Source organism: Suncus etruscus, chromosome 9, assembly GCF_024139225.1.
Source record: "Suncus etruscus isolate mSunEtr1 chromosome 9, mSunEtr1.pri.cur, whole genome shotgun sequence".
Lineage (NCBI taxonomy): Eukaryota > Metazoa > Chordata > Mammalia > Eulipotyphla > Soricidae > Suncus > Suncus etruscus.
Window position 1 is genome coordinate 53,954,744 of NC_064856.1, and position 16,298 is coordinate 53,971,041.

The window sequence follows — 16,298 nt, forward strand, 5'->3', positions numbered from 1 at the left end:
GACAGACAGAATAAGCTTCATTTTGTGCTTATTGGAATCCCTCTTTATATTTATATCTTTGTGATTGCAAGGCAAACTATTAAGATTTCCCAGAGCTCTATTTTTTATTTATACTTCTTTTTTTCTGAGTAATAATTTTATTAGCATTTATAAATTACATAATAAATCAATCACTAAAGTTTCAATTTCATTTTTTACTATCTTTATTTAACACCTTGATTATAAACATGATTGTGATTAGGTTTCAGTAATGTAAAAAAGACACCCCTTCACCAGTGCTACATTCCCACCACCAATGTCCCAGATCTCCCTCCACAAAACACCACCCCCATATGTACTCTAGACAGACTTTCAGTTCCCTCATTTATTCACATGGTTATGATAGTTCTCAGTGTAGTTATTTCTCTAAATGCACTCACCACTCTTTGTTGTGAGCTTCATGTAGTGAGTGGGAACTTCCAGCCCTCCTCTCATTGTCTCTGAGGATTGTTGGAAAAATGTCCTTCATTTTTCTTAAAACCCATAGATGAGTGAGACTATTCTGTGCCTATCTCTCTCTCTCTCTCTCTCTCTCTCTCTCTCTCTCTCTCTCTCTCTCTCTCTCTGACTTATTTCACTCAGCATGATAGATTCCATGAATATCCATGTATAGGAAAATTTCATGACTTCATCTCTCCTGACGGCTACATAATATTCTATTGTGTATATGTGCAACAGTTTATTTAGCCACTCATCTGTTGAGGGGCATCTTGGTTTTTTCCAGAGTCTGGCTATTGTGAATAGTGCTGCAATAAATATAGGTGTGAGGAAGGGACTTTGGTATTGTATTCTTGTGTTCCTAGGGTATATCCCTAGGAATGATATATCTGGATCAAATGGGAGCTCAATTTCCAGTTTTGGGAGGAATCTCCATATTGCTTTCCATAAAGGTTGGACTAGACTGCCTTCCCACCAGCAGTGGATGAGAGTCCCATCCATCCTTCTATCTGTTCAGTCCAGTTCTCTTTGTCAAGCATATTTTTTAGATTAAACAGGCAAATTTTATTATCAAATGTAACAATTCTACAAATACTCAGCAGTATTGTAGGATTTACTGCCTGGCTTAAGAGTTTTAAGAGTTTTCATTAATAGAACCATAAGGCATCAAGTATTAACAATTAACAATTTTATTCCAAATCTTAAGTGCCACTTTGCAGACAAAATGGTTTCAGTTTTTTCTCTTTAGATTGCAATTTAAGAGCCATTTGTGATCAGAGGTAGAAAAGGGGCTCTGTGTTTGATTCTTCATTCTAGATGTGAAAGCAAAGTAATGGCAAAGGAAATCAAAATAGCAGCCATCATGGATTGGCAGGGCAGTGTAGTCAAGCCAAGGGAAACAGGCAGGTCAAAGAAACATGTGCATTTAAATCACTTTCTTCTGGGAAGAGATAAGAGGCAGCACTATTGACATTTCAGATTGCTCTTCTGAGCATGAATGCAGTAAACAGGTTATGCCAGCCCTGACTTCCTGACTAGCCCCTTACCACTTTTAAATGACACATAAGACATCTGAGAAAAAGAATAAAGAATTAAGACAGTGAAATATATATGTACACTGGAACATTGATCAGTGAAGAAAATTAGACAATAGGCAATAATGGTATATACAAAGCCATAATATTCAGTTCCAATTCAAATGAGAATTCACTAAGTACCATAGCGGCTTAATTTTTTTAGGGAGCTGACCCCTTGCTGCCTCTTATGTACAACTGGGATATTTTTGGAATTAAGTTCTGTCTGAGAACTGGACCCCTGCAACCACCTCTCCCCATGGAAACCACATTTTGTAAGGAGCATTGCTTTTTATCCACCTTTATACATATCTGGCCCATCAGAATTCTCCCATAATTTCTAACTTCCCTTATGTGCCCCTGTTTGCTTCTCAAAGCCACAATCTACTATTTCCACTCCTGTTTCTTCCTTTGTCTCACACCATTGTAGTCACAAACCATTTTCCCCATCAATCGCCAATAAAAATGGAAATAATACAATATTCACTTCTGATTAATGAATAAAATGCACTTTATTAAATAGAAGATTCTGTTCTAAAGAACAAGTCTAATTCCCCACAGAAAGAGGACACTGGGGACATAAAATGGGACTTGGAATCTTCACCAAGGACTCAGTGGTACTTGTGGGACAGAGAAGTGGCAACACCAGACACCAGTTTCTGCCAAGCTGCCTGCACTTCAGGGGTGAATTCCTTGCCAAAATGAGAAGCCAGAACGACCACCAATATATTTCCCAGGAGCTGTTAGGAAAAAGAAAAATTTTAAAAATCAGAATATTAATAAATTTTTAGAGAAAACTGCAGAAAAATAATAGCTTTAGAATCTTCATCCCAAACCTATTCACCTTACATTATTCAAAGTTTTGAATTTATCCAATAAATCAAGTAGGCACTTTCTTACATTTAAATTGTTTCTGAGAACTCCATTCAGTATTCTGTATACTTGTATCCAAATATTATTTCCTATGTCACCATATTTATTTTCTTTCGATCTCCCATTTGGCTAATTTTGTTATCATAACTTCAGGAGGAATATTTTTAGTGTGAATTTACTTGAACTTAAGTCAATGCAGAAATCTGCATCTACTGTCACATTACTGACAGGAAATTGAACATATTTTATAAGAGTATATATTTGATAATTAATTATCCCTCAATCTTTTAATAATTGTAATAATATTAATATAACATTAATGAATAGTTATCAATAATTACTTAATAATTAAATAATAATTATTAATAAAACTAATAATATCAATAACTAATAAATTTTAATGATTTTTATTTGTTTTAAGTATATATATTATAATATTTTCCTTCATTGATTCAAAACTTCATCTACTAAAACCCAGATCCATTATTTTAAAAACATAACTTCTATTCTCTTTTACTATTCCTTATATTTTCTTTTTTTGGGGGGGGGGGAGTCACATCGGGTAGAGCTCAAAATTTACGACAGGCTTATTCTTTTCTATTTTATTAACACATATATTTTAACAAAGTTCTTGAAAATGGTAAGCCAATTCAGTCTACTACAGTAGTATTTTCCTGTCACTAGTCCAGAAGTAGATGTTTATGCTTATGTCCAATATAACCCTTCCTTCCAAGTCTGATCTTTGATTTCTCATATCTTTGTTAGGTTTTCCAATTGAGGTTCAATTCCAGTTATGTCTCAAGGTAAAAGCAAAAATGAGCATTAAGAATGTCTTCCTGAACTCACCTTGAAGTTCTCAGGATCCACATGCAATTTATCACAATGCAGCTCACTCAGCTTAGCAAAGGTACTCTTGAGGTTTTCCATGTCCTTAACAGCTTCTCCAAAGGAAGTCAGCACATTCTTACCATGGGCTTTGACCTTGGGGTTACCCATGATGGCAGAGCAAGAGGACAGGTTGCCAAAGCTATCAAAGAACCTCTGGGTCCAAGGGTAGACACACAAGAGCCTTAGAAACAGAGCCAAAAAAAAACAAATAAGATACACCTCAAAAATCTTAAAGACTTCTTCACCTTAGTTTCCCAGACTGCCATCTTCTTCTATTCACCAATATCCCAGGTCTTACCTTCCCAGGGTCTCACCACCAGCCTCATCCAAATTCAACTTGCACCACAGGCTAGTGACAGCATTCTTCTCCTCGCTGGTAAAATGCACCATGATGTCAGATTTGTGAACTTGTGAGTTCTCAGAGAAGTGTCAGAAGGAGGTATGTGCTACTGCTGGAACTTGTGGGCTTTTATTCTGTACTGAGGACTGTGTGGTCCCCCTTTTCGCCTTATCTTCTGAAGTCATTGGTCAAGACACAGTTGTGTCCTTGAAGGGTGGAGTCAGGAGAGCAAAGGGTCAGAGATGAGTAAAATACAGTAAGTGTGTGATAAAGTGGGTTTGGCCTTGTGGCATTTCTCCTTTGTTGAATTTTCTCCCCTCACACATTGTTCCATTCATTTCCTGATTTCTATCTTCTCTCAACATGTGTTCCATCACTATTATGTCCCCCTCCCTTCATTATTTTCCTTCTCCAGAAAAGCTCCTTAAAGATGGGGTCTGCCAAGATAGGCAAAGTTCTAAAAGAAATGGTTTTAATTAGGTTAATGTTGGTAATGAATAAGCATGGAATGTATAAGAACAGAAAATTAAAGACTATCTTTGACAGACTCTGAGCAGTTATTTTTTTCAAAGTTCTTCTTTGCAGTAAACTAACCAGGATTATTAGTTGCCTATGGAAAAAATAAGCTAAACAGACTATCACGAAATCCCTAAGACCATGAATTCAGTCTAAAAGTATATTAACTGACAATTATTTTTACATAGGGCAGACAGAAAAAATAGGCTTCATTTTGTGCTTCCTGGAATATCCCTTTATATTTATTTCTTTATGATTACAATGCAAACTAATTAGTTTGGAAATATTTCCCATAGCTCTCTTTTTCATTTATACTTTATTTCCTGAGTTACAATATTATTAGCATTTATAAATTACATAGTGAATAAATATCTAAGTTTCATTTTTTAATGATATCTTTATTTAACACCATGCTTACAAACATGATTGTGATTAGGTTTCATTCATGTAAAGAACACCCCGCTTCACCAGTCCAACATTCCCACCACCAATGTCCCAAACCTCCCTCCTCCCCACCAAACCCCCACCTGTCCTCTAGACAGGATTTCCAGTTCCCTCATTTATTCAAATGCTTATGATAGGTCTCAGTGTAGTTATTTCTCTAACTGCACTCACCACTCTTTGTGGTGATCTTCATAAATGGAGCTGGAATTTCCAGCCCTCCTCTCTTTGTCTTTGAGGATTTTTGGAAAAATTCTGTGTCTATCTCACTCCCTGTGACTTACATCACTCAGCATGATTGATTCCATGAACATTAATGAATAGTAAAATTTTATTACTTCCTTTCTCCTGATGGCTGCATAATATTCCACTGTGTATATATGTCACAATTTCTTTAGCCATTCAACTGTTAAAGGGCATCTTGGTTGTTACCAGAGTCTGGCTTTGTGAATAGTGCTGCAATAAATATAGGTGTGAGGAAAGGACTTTGGTATTGTATTCTTATGTTCCTAGGGTATATCCCTAGGAGTGGTATAAGTGGATCAAATGGGAGCTCAATTTCCAGTTTTGGGAGGAATCTCCATATTGCTTTCCATAAAGGTTGGACTAGACTGCCTTACCCCACCAGTGGATAAGAGAAACATCCATCTTCTATGTGTTCAGTGAAGCTCTCTTTGTCAAGCCCATTTTTAGATTAAACAGGCAAATTTTATTATCAAATGTAACAATTCTACAAATACTCAGCAATATTGTAGTTTTACTGCCTGGCTTAAGAGTTTTAAGAGTTTTTGGCTAACAGAACAGTAAGGCATCAAGTATTCACAATTAACAATTTTATTCCAAATCTAAATGCAACTTTTCACCAATTTGCAGGCAAAATGGTTTTGGTGGACTGCAATTTAAGGGCCATTTGTGGTCAGTGGTAGAAGATGGGCTCTGTGTTAGATTCTTCATTGTAGGTGTGAATGCAAAGCAATGGCAAAGGAAATCAAAATAGCAGCCATCATGAATTGGCAAGGCAGTGTAGTCAAGTCAAGGGAAACAGACAGGTCAAAGAAACATGTACACTTAAGTCCCTTTCTTCTGGGAATGACATGAGGCAGCATTACTGGCATTTCATATTGCACTTCTGAGCATGAATGCAGTAAAAAGATTATGCCAGCCAGACTGCCCAACTTGTCCCTTACCACTACTAAATGACAAATACGACATCTGAGAAAAATTAAAGAATTAAGACAGTGGAATGTATATGTACACTGGAACATTGATCAGTGAGGAAAAATTGACAATAGGCAATAATGATATATACAAAGCCACAATATTCGGTTCTAATTCAAATGAGAAGTCACGAAGTACCATAGTACTTCATATTTTGGGGCACGTGTCCCCTCTGCTTCTTATGTACAACTGGTATGTGTTGGGAATTAAGTTCTGTCTGTGAACAGCACTCATACAACTACCACTCCCAATGACATCCACATTTGTATAGAGCATTGCTTTGTATATAACTTTACATATATCAGACCCATCAATTTTTTTTATAATTTCTAACTTTCCTTATGTGCACCAGTTTCCTTCTCAATGCCATAATCTACTATTTCCACTTCTTTTTCTTCCTTTGTATCACACCATTGTAGTCACAAAATCCATTTTTCCATAAGTTGCAAATAAAAAATAGAAATAATACAATATTCATTTCTAATTAATGAATAAAATGCACTTTATTAAACAGAAGCTTCTGTTCTAAAACCAAATCCCATTCCCCACAGAAAGAGGACACTGGGGACATAAAATGGGACTTGGCATCTTCAAGAAGGACTCAGTGGTACTTGAGGGACAGAGCAGTGGCAACACCAGACACCAGTTTCTGCCAAGCTGCCTGCACTTCAGGGGTGAATTCCTTGCCAAAATGAGTAGCCATAACAATCACCAATACATTTCCCAGGAGCTGTTAGGAAAAAGAATAATTAAAAAAATCAGAATATTAAGAACTTTTTAAAAAATGCAGATATATAATACCTTTAGAACCCTCATCCCAAACCTACTAACCTTACATTATTCAAAATATTGAATTTATCCAATAAATCAAATAGACTTTCTTACATTTAAATAAAGTTTCTGCGAACTCCATTCAGTATTCTGTCTACTTGTATTCAAATTTTCTCTCTTATGTCACCATTTTTATTTTCTTTCTGTCTTCCATTAGGCTAATTCTGTCATCATAACTTCAGGAGAAATATTTTCAGTGTAAATTTATTTAAACTTAAGTCAATACAGCTATCTGACTCTACTGTCACATTACTGACAGGAAATTGAACATATTTTATAAAAGTATATTTTTATCACAAATTGTCCCTCAATCTTTTTTATATCTTTTATAATTTAACTACATATATTATAACATTTTCCTTCCTTGAATCAAGCCTACATCTACTAAAAGCTCAGTTCCATTATTTTTCACGCATAACTTCTATTCTCTTATATATTCCTTAATTTTTCTTCTTTTTTGTGGGGGGGGAGAGTCACATCCGGTAAGCTCAAAGTTTACTCCTGGCTTATTCTATTCTCTTTTATTAGCACATATATTTTAACAAAGTTCTTGAAAATGGTAAGCCAATTCAGTCTACTACAGTAGTATTTTCCTGTCACTAGTCCAGAAGTAGATGTTTATGCTTATGTCCAATATAACCCTTCCTTCCAAGTCTGATCTTTGATTTCTCATATCTTTGTTAGGTTTTTCAATTGAGATTCAATTCCAGTTATGTCTCAAGGTAAAAGCAAAAATGAGCATTAAGAATGCCTTCCTAAACTCACCTTGAAGTTCTCAGGATCCACATGCAATTTATCACAATGCAGCTCACTCAGCTTAGCAAAGGTACTCTTGAGGTTTTCCATGTCCTTAACAGCTTCTCCAAAGGAAGTCAGCACATTCTTACCATGGGCTTTGACCTTGGGGTTACCCATGATGGCAGAGCAAGAGGACAGGTTGCCAAAGCTATCAAAGAACCTCTGGGTCCAAGGGTAGACGCACAAAAGCCTTAGAAACAGAGCCAAAAAAAAAAATTGAAAATAAGATACACCTCAAAAATCTTAAAGACTCTTTCACTTCTTCCATTCACCAATATCCTAGTTCTTACCTTCCCAGGGTCTCACCACCAGCCTCATCCAAATTCAACTTGCACCACAGGCTAGTGACAGCATTCTTCTCCTCGCTGGTAAAATGCACCATGATGTCAGGTCTGTGAACTTGCGAGTTCTCAGAGAAGTGTCAGAAGGAGGTATGTGCTACTGCTGGAACTTGTGGGCTTTTATTCTGTACTGACGACCGTGTGGCCCCCCGTTCCGCCTTATCTTCTGAAGTCATTGGTCAAGACAGAGTTGTGTCCTTGAAGGGCGGAGTCAGGAGAGCAAAGGGTCAGAGATGAGTAAAATACAGTAAGTGTGTGATAAAGTGGGTTTGGCCTTGTGGCATTTCTCCTTTGTTGAATTCTCTCCCCTCACACATTGTTCCATTCATTTCCTGCTTTCTGTCTTCTCTCAACATGTTTTCCATCACTCTTAAATCCTCCTTCCTTATTTTCCTTCTCCAGAAAAGCTCCTTAAATAAGGAGACTGCTCAAGATAGGTAAAGTTCTAAAAGAAACGGTTTTAATTAGGTTAATGTGGTAATGAATAAGCATGGGATTGTATAAGGACAGAAAAGTAATGACAATCTTTGAAGGAGACTCTTAGCAGTATTTTTTTCAAAGTTCTTCTGTGCAGTAACTTACCAGGTTTATTAGTTGCCTATGGAAAAAATAAGCTAAACAGACTAGCAAGGGATCCCTAAGACCAGGAATTCAGTCTAAAAATATATTAACTGACCATTATTTTTACATAGGGCAGGCAGAATTAGCTTCATTTTGTGCTTCCTGGAATCCCTCTTTATAATTATTTCTTTATGATTACAATGCAAGCTAATTAGTTTGGAGAGATTTCCCATAACTCTCTTTTTCATTTATTCTTCTTTTTTCTGAGTTATAATGTTATTAGCATTTATAAATTACAAAGTGAATACATCACTAAAGTTTCATTTCATTTTTTAATAATATCTTTCTTTAACACCTTTAATACAAACATGATTGTGATTAGGTTTCAGTCATGTAAAGCACACCCCACCTCACCAGTGCTACATTCCCACCATCAATATCCCAAATCTCCCTCCTCCCAACCTCACCCTGACTACAATAATGTGAGACAAAGGAAGAAACAGGAGTGGAAATAGTAGATTGTGGCTTTGAGAAGCAAACAGGGACACAGAAGGGAAGTTAGAAATTCTGGGAGAATTTTGATGGGTCTGATATATGTAAAGGTGGATACAAAGCATGCTCTTTACAAAATATGGGTGTAATGGGGAGAGGTGAGTGCAGGGGTGCAGTTCACAGACGGAACTTAATTCCCAACACATACCACATGTGTGTACCACTGAGTTGCCTGTTTGATGCTGTAGTTGCCCTTTGGAGAATCCTATGTCATAGTCATAAAGTCTGAGGATTATATCATGCCTCTAAACATATTTCCTCTATGAATAAAATGAAAGAAATGAAATAAATTCTTTTAAGACTTCCATCCAATCTTTCTATGTGTTCAGTCTAGCTCTCTTTGTCAAGTTCATTTTTGTAGATTAAAGAGGCAAATTTTATTATCAAATGTAACAATTCTACAAATACTCAGCAATATTGTAGTATTTACTGCCTGGCTTAAGAGTTTTAAGAGCTTTTGGCTAACAGAACCGTAAGGCATCAAGTATTAACAATTAACCATTTTATTCCAAATCTTAAGTGCCACTTTCCACCAATTTGCAGACAAAATGGTTTTGGTTTATTCTCTATGGACTGCAATTTAAGGGCCATTTGTGGTCAGTGGTAGAAGATGGGCTCTGTGTTTGATTCTTCATTCTAGATGTGAAAGCAAGCCAATGGCAAAAGAAATCAAAATAGCAGCCATCATGGATTGGCAGGGCAGTGTATTCAAGTGAAGAAAAACAAGGCAGGTCAAAGTCACATTGCCCTTAAATCACTTTCTTCTGGGAATAGACATAAGGCAGCATTATTGGCATTTCATATAGCACTTCTGAGAATGAATGCAGTAAACAGGTTATGCCAGCCTAGACTGCCCAACTAGTCCCTTGCCACTATTAAATGACAGATAAGACATCTGAGAAAAAATTAAAAAATTTAGAAAGTGGAATATATATGTACACTGGAACATTGGTCAGTGAGGAAAAATCGACAATAGGCAATAATGATATATACAAAGCCATAATATTTGGTTCCAATTCAAATGAGAAATCACTAAGTACCATACTACTTCATTTTGGGAGCAGGTGTACCCTTCTGCTTCTCATATACAACTGGTATGTGTTGGGAATTAAGTTCTTTTTGTGAACTGCACCCATCCAACTACCACTCCCAATGACACCCACATTTTGTATGGAGCATTCCTTTGCATCTAACTTTACATATATCAGACCCATCAATTTTTTTAATAATTTCTAATTTCGCTTATGTGCCCCTGTTTGCTTTTCAAAGCCACAATCTACTATTTCCACTCCTGTTTCTTCCTTTGTCTCACACCAGTGTAGTCACAAAATCCATTTTCGCCATATGTCGCAAATAGAAAATGGAAATAATACAATATTCATTTCTGATTAATGAAGAAAATGCACTTTAATAAACAGAAGTGTGTGTTCTAAAGACCAAATCCCATTCCCCACAGAAAGAGGACACTGCAGACACAAAATGGGACTTGGGATCTTCAACAAGGACTCAGTGGTACTTGTGGGACAGAGCAGTGGCAACACCAGACACCAGTTTCTGCCAAGCTGACTGCACTTCAGGGGTGAATTCCTTGCCAAAATGAGTAGCCATAACGATCACCAATACATTTCCCAGGAGCTGTTAGGAAAAAGAAAAAATTAAAAAATCAGAATATTAAGAACTTTTTAAAAAATGGAGATATATAATAGCTTTAGAACCCTCATCCCAAACCTATTCACCTTACATTATTCAAAATATTGAATTTATCCAATAAATCAAATAGGCTCTTTCTTACAGTTAAATAAAGTTTCTGAGAACTCCATTCAGTATTCTGTCTATTTGTATCCAAATATTCTGTCTTATGTCACCATATTTATTTTCTTTCTGTATCCCATTTGGCTAATTCTGTCATCATAACTTCTGGAGGAATATTTTCAGTGTGAATTTATTTGAACTTAAGTCAATAGAGCAATCTGTCCCTACTGTCACATTACTGACAGGAAATTGAACATATATTATAGAAGTATATTTTTTATCACAAATTGTCCCTCAATCTTTTTTATATCTTTTATAAGTTGAATAATATATTATAACATTTTCCTTCCTTGAATCAAGCCTACATCTACTAAACCCAGGTCCATTATTTTTCACGCATAACTTCTATTCTCTTATATATTCCTTAATTTTTCTTCTTTTTGTGGGCGGGGGAGTCACATCATGTAAGCTCAAAGTTTACTCCTGGCTTATTCTATTCTCTTTTATTAACACATATATTTTAACAAAGTTCTTGAAAATGGTAAGCCAATTCAGTCTACTGCAGTAGCATTTTCCTGGCACTAGTCCAGAAGTAGATGTTTATGCTTATGTCCAATATAACCCTTCCTTCCAAGTCTGATCTTTGATTTCTCATATCTTTGTTAGGTTTTCCAATTGAGATTCAATTCCAGTTATGTCTCAAGGTAAAAGCAAAAATGAGCATTAAGAATGCCTTCCTAAACTCACCTTGAAGTTCTCAGGATCCACATGCAATTTATCACAATGCAGCTCACTCAGCTTAGCAAAGGTACTCTTGAGGTTTTCCATGTCCTTAACAGCTTCTCCAAAGGAAGTCAGCACATTCTTACCATGGGCTTTGACCTTGGGGTTACCCATGATGGCAGAGCAAGAGGACAGGTTGCCAAAGCTATCAAAGAACCTCTGGGTCCAAGGGTAGACGCACAAAAGCCTTAGAAACAGAGCCAAAAAAAAAATTGAAAATAAGATACACCTCAAAATTCTTAAAGACTCTTTCACCTTAGTTTTCCTGACTGCCTGCATCTTCTTCCATTCACCAATATCCCAGTTCTTACCTTCCCAGGGTCTCACCACCAGCCTCATCCAAATTCAACTTGCACCACAGGCTAGTGACAGCATTCTTCTCCTCGCTGGTAAAATGCACCATGATGTCAGGTCTGTGAACTTGCGAGTTCTCAGAGAAGTGTCAGAAGGAGGTATGTGCTACTGCTGGAACTTGTGGGCTTTTATTCTGTACTGACGACCGTGTGGCCCCCCGTTCCGCCTTATCTTCTGAAGTCATTGGTCAAGACAGAGTTGTGTCCTTGAAGGGCGGAGTCAGGAGAGCAAAGGGTCAGAGATGAGTAAAATACAGTAAGTGTGTGATAAAGTGGGTTTGGCCTTGTGGCATTTCTCCTTTGTTGAATTCTCTCCCCTCACACATTGTTCCATTCATTTCCTGCTTTCTGTCTTCTCTCAACATGTTTTCCATCACTCTTAAATCCTCCTTCCTTATTTTCCTTCTCCAGAAAAGCTCCTTAAATAAGGAGACTGCTCAAGATAGGTAAAGTTCTAAAAGAAACGGTTTTAATTAGGTTAATGTGGTAATGAATAAGCATGGGATTGTATAAGGACAGAAAAGTAATGACAATCTTTGAAGGAGACTCTTAGCAGTATTTTTTTCAAAGTTCTTCTGTGCAGTAACTTACCAGGTTTATTAGTTGCCTATGGAAAAAATAAGCTAAACAGACTAGCAAGGGATCCCTAAGACCAGGAATTCAGTCTAAAAATATATTAACTGACCATTATTTTTACATAGGGCAGGCAGAATTAGCTTCATTTTGTGCTTCCTGGAATCCCTCTTTATAATTATTTCTTTATGATTACAATGCAAGCTAATTAGTTTGGAGAGATTTCCCATAACTCTCTTTCATTCATACTTCTTTTTTCTGAGTTATAATGTTATTAGCATTTATAAATTACAAAGTGAATAAATCACTAAAGTTTCATTTCCTTTTTTAATAAAATATTTATTTAACACCTTGATTACAAACATGATTGTGATTAGGTTTCAGTCATGTAAAGAATACCCCACTTCACCAGTGCAACATTCTCATCACCAATGTCCCAAATCTCCTTCCTCCCCACACCACCCCCACCTTGACTGTAGACAAGCTTTCCAGTTCCCTCATTCATTCAAATGCTTATGATAGTTCTCAGTGTATTTATTTATCTAACTACACTCACCACTCTTTTGTGGTGATTTTTATAAATTGAGCTGAAACTTCTAGCCCTCCTCTCTTTGTCTCTGAGGATTGTTGAAAAAATGTCTTTCATTTTTCTCAAACCCCATAGATGAGGGTGTCTATTCTGTATCTATCTCTCTCCCTCTGACTTATAACACTCAGCAAGATAGATCCCATGAACATCCATTATAGGAAAATTTCATGACTTCCTTTCACCTGACGGCTGCATAATATTCCTTTGTGTATATATACCACTGTTTCTTTAGCCATTCATCTGTTGAAGACTATTGGTTGTTTTCAGTGTCTGCCTATTGGAAATAGTGCTGCAATAAATATAGGTGTGAGGAAGGGACATAGGTATTGTATTCTTTTGTACCTAGGGTATATCCCTAGGTGTGGTATAGCTGGATCAAATGGGAGCTCAATTCCCAGTTTTGTGGGGAATCTCCATATTGCTTTCCATAAAGGTTGGACTAGACTGCCTTCCCACCACCAGTGGATAAGAGTTCCATCCATCCTTCTATGTGTTCAGTCTAGCATTCTTTGTCAAGACCATTTTTGTAGATTAAGCAGGCAAATTTTATTCACAAATTTAACAATTTTACAAATACTCAGCAATATTGTAGTATTTACTGCCTGGCTTAAGAGTTTTAAGAGCTTTTCACTAATAGAACCATAAGGCATCAATTAACAATGAACAATTTTATTCCAAACCTTAAGTGCCACTTTCCAGCAATTTGCAGACAAAATGGTTTTGGTTTATTCTCTGTGGACTGCAATTTAAGGGCCATTTGTGGTCAGTGGTAGAAGATGGGCTCTGTTTTTGATTCTTCATTCTAGGTGTGAAAGCAAAGCAATGGAAAAGGAAATCAAAATAGCAGCCATCATGGATTGGAAGGGCAGTGTAGTCCAATCAAGGAAAACAAGGCAGGTCAAAGTCACTTTGACCTTAAGTCACTTTCTTCTGGGAATGACATGAGGCAGTATTACTGACATTTCATATAGCACTTCTGAGAATGAATGCAGAAAAGAGATTATGCCAGCCCAGACTGCCCAACTAGTCCCTTACCACTATTAAATGATAGTAAGACATCTGAGAAAAAATTAAAGAATTTAGACAGTGGAATGTATATGTACACTGGAACATTGTTCAGTGAGGAAAAATCGACAATAGGCAATAATGATATATACAAAGCCATAATATTCGGTTCCAATTAAAATGGAAATCACTAAGTACCATACTACTTCATTTTGGGGGGTGGGTTTACCCTTCTGCTTCTTTTATACAACTGGTATGTGTTGGGAATTAAGTTCTTTCTGTGAACTGCACCCATGCAACTACCACTCCCAATGACACCCACATTTTGTATGGTGCATTGCTTTGCATCTAACTTTACATATATCAGACCCATCAATTTTTTTTATAATTTCTAACTTCCCTTATGTGCCCCTGTTTGCCTCTCAAAGCCACAATTTACTATTTCTACTCTTGTTTCTTCCTTTGTCTCACACCAGTGTAGTCACAAAAACCGTTTTTGCCATAGGTCGCAAATAAAAAATGGAAATAATACAATATTCATTTCTGATTAATGAATAAAATGCACTTTATTAAATAGAAGCGTGTGTTTTAAAGACCAAATCCCATTCCCCACAGAAAGAGGACACTGTGGACACAAAATGGGACTTGGGATCTTCAACAAGGTCTCAGTGGTACTTGAGGGACAGAGCAGTGGCAACGCCAGTCACCAGTTTCTGCCAAGCTGCCTGCACTTCAGGGGTGAATTCCTTGCCAAAATGAGTAGCCATAACGATCACCAATACATTTCCCAGAAGCTGTTAGGAAAAAGAAAAATTTAAAAAATCAGAATATTAAGGAGGTTAAAAAAATGCAGAAAAATAATAGCTTTGTAACCCTCATGCCAAACCTATTCACCTTACATTATTCAAAATATTGAATTTATCCAATAAATCAAATAGGCTCTTTCTTACATTTAAATTAAGTTCTGAGAACTCCATTCAGTTTTCAATCTACTTGCATCCACATATTCTCTCTTATGTCACCATTTTATTTTCTTTCTGACTCCCATTTGGCTAATTTTGTCATCATAACTTCTGGAGGAATATTTTCTGTGCGAATTTATTTGAACTTAAGTCAATACAGCAATCTGCCTCTACTGTCACATTACTGACAGGAAATTGAACATATTTTATAAATGTATATTTTTATCACAAATTGTCCCTCAATATTTTTATATCTTTTATAATTTAACTACATATATTATAACATTTTCCTTCCTTGAATCAAGACTACATCTACTAAAAGCTCAGTTCCATTATTTTTCACGCATAACTTCTATTCTCTTATATATTCCTTAATTTTTCTTCTTTTTGTGGGGGTGGAGAGTCACATCCGGTAAGCTCAAAGTTTACTCCTGGCTTATTCTATTCTCTTTTATTAACACATATATTTTAACAAAGTTCTTGAAAATGGTAAGCCAATTCAGTCTACTACAGTAGCATTTTCCTGGCACTAGTCCAGAAGTAGATGTTTATGCTTATGTCCAATATAACCCTTCCTTCCAAGTCTGATCTTTGATTTCTCATATCTTTGTTAGGTTTTCCAATTGAGATTCAATTCCAGTTATGTCTCAAGGTAAAAGCAAAAATGAGCATTAAGAATGCCTTCCTGAACTCACCTTGAAGTTCTCAGGATCCACATGCAATTTATCACAATGCAGCTCACTCAGCTTAGCAAAGGTACTCTTGAGGTTTTCCATGTCCTTAACAGCTTCTCCAAAGGAAGTCAGCACATTCTTACCATGGGCTTTGACCTTGGGGTTACCCATGATGGCAGAGCAAGAGGACAGGTTGCCAAAGCTATCAAAGAACCTCTGGGTCCAAGGGTAGACGCACAAGAGCCTTAGAAACAGAGCCAAAAAAAAAAATTGAAAATAAGATACACCTCAAAAATCTTAAAGACTCTTTCACCTTAGTTTTCCTGACTGCCTGCCATCTTCTTCCATTCATTCACCAATATCCCAGTTCTTACCTTCCCAGGGTCTCACCACCAGCCTCATCCAAATTCAACTTGCACCACAGGCTAGTGACAGCATTCTTCTCCTCACTGGTAAAATGCACCATGATGTCAGGTCTGTGAACTTGCGAGTTCTCAGAGAAGTGTCAGAAGGAGGTATGTGCTACTGCTGGAACTTGTGGGCTTTTATTCTGTACTGACGACCGTGTGGCCCCCCGTTCCGCCTTATCTTCTGAAGTCATTGGTCAAGACAGAGTTGTGTCCTTGAAGGGCGGAGTCAGGAGAGCAAAGGGTCAGAGATGAGTAAAATACAGTAAGTGTGTGATAAAGTGGGTTTGG

General features: G+C 36.8%; 4 protein-coding genes across 4 annotated transcripts; all 4 read right to left on the reverse strand.

The window, feature by feature from the left end:
• Positions 1-2,161: 2,161 nt before the first annotated feature.
• Positions 2,162-3,701, reverse strand: LOC126018307 (hemoglobin subunit epsilon-like). The gene is made up of 3 exons (XM_049780462.1): positions 3,610-3,701; positions 3,270-3,492; positions 2,162-2,290 (listed from the first exon to the last, which is right to left on the reverse strand). Exons 1-3 carry the CDS (start codon positions 3,699-3,701, stop codon positions 2,162-2,164), a joined length of 444 nt encoding a protein of 147 aa, XP_049636419.1.
• A 2,726-nt stretch (positions 3,702-6,427) lies between these two features.
• LOC126018342 (hemoglobin subunit epsilon-like) lies at positions 6,428-7,840 on the reverse strand. The gene is made up of 3 exons (XM_049780492.1): positions 7,746-7,840; positions 7,423-7,645; positions 6,428-6,556 (listed from the first exon to the last, which is right to left on the reverse strand). Exons 1-3 carry the CDS (start codon positions 7,835-7,837, stop codon positions 6,428-6,430), a joined length of 444 nt encoding a protein of 147 aa, XP_049636449.1. The 5' UTR covers positions 7,838-7,840.
• A 2,575-nt stretch (positions 7,841-10,415) lies between these two features.
• On the reverse strand, positions 10,416-11,850 carry LOC126018341 (hemoglobin subunit epsilon-like). The gene is made up of 3 exons (XM_049780491.1): positions 11,756-11,850; positions 11,409-11,631; positions 10,416-10,544 (listed from the first exon to the last, which is right to left on the reverse strand). The coding sequence occupies exons 1-3, from the start codon at positions 11,845-11,847 to the stop codon at positions 10,416-10,418; spliced, it is 444 nt and encodes a 147-aa protein (XP_049636448.1). The 5' UTR covers positions 11,848-11,850.
• Positions 11,851-14,629: 2,779 nt separating this feature from the next.
• On the reverse strand, positions 14,630-16,069 carry LOC126018340 (hemoglobin subunit epsilon-like). Its single transcript, XM_049780490.1, has 3 exons — positions 15,975-16,069; positions 15,622-15,844; positions 14,630-14,758 (listed from the first exon to the last, which is right to left on the reverse strand). Exons 1-3 carry the CDS (start codon positions 16,064-16,066, stop codon positions 14,630-14,632), a joined length of 444 nt encoding a protein of 147 aa, XP_049636447.1. The 5' UTR covers positions 16,067-16,069.
• Between the last annotated feature and the right edge of the window lie 229 nt (positions 16,070-16,298).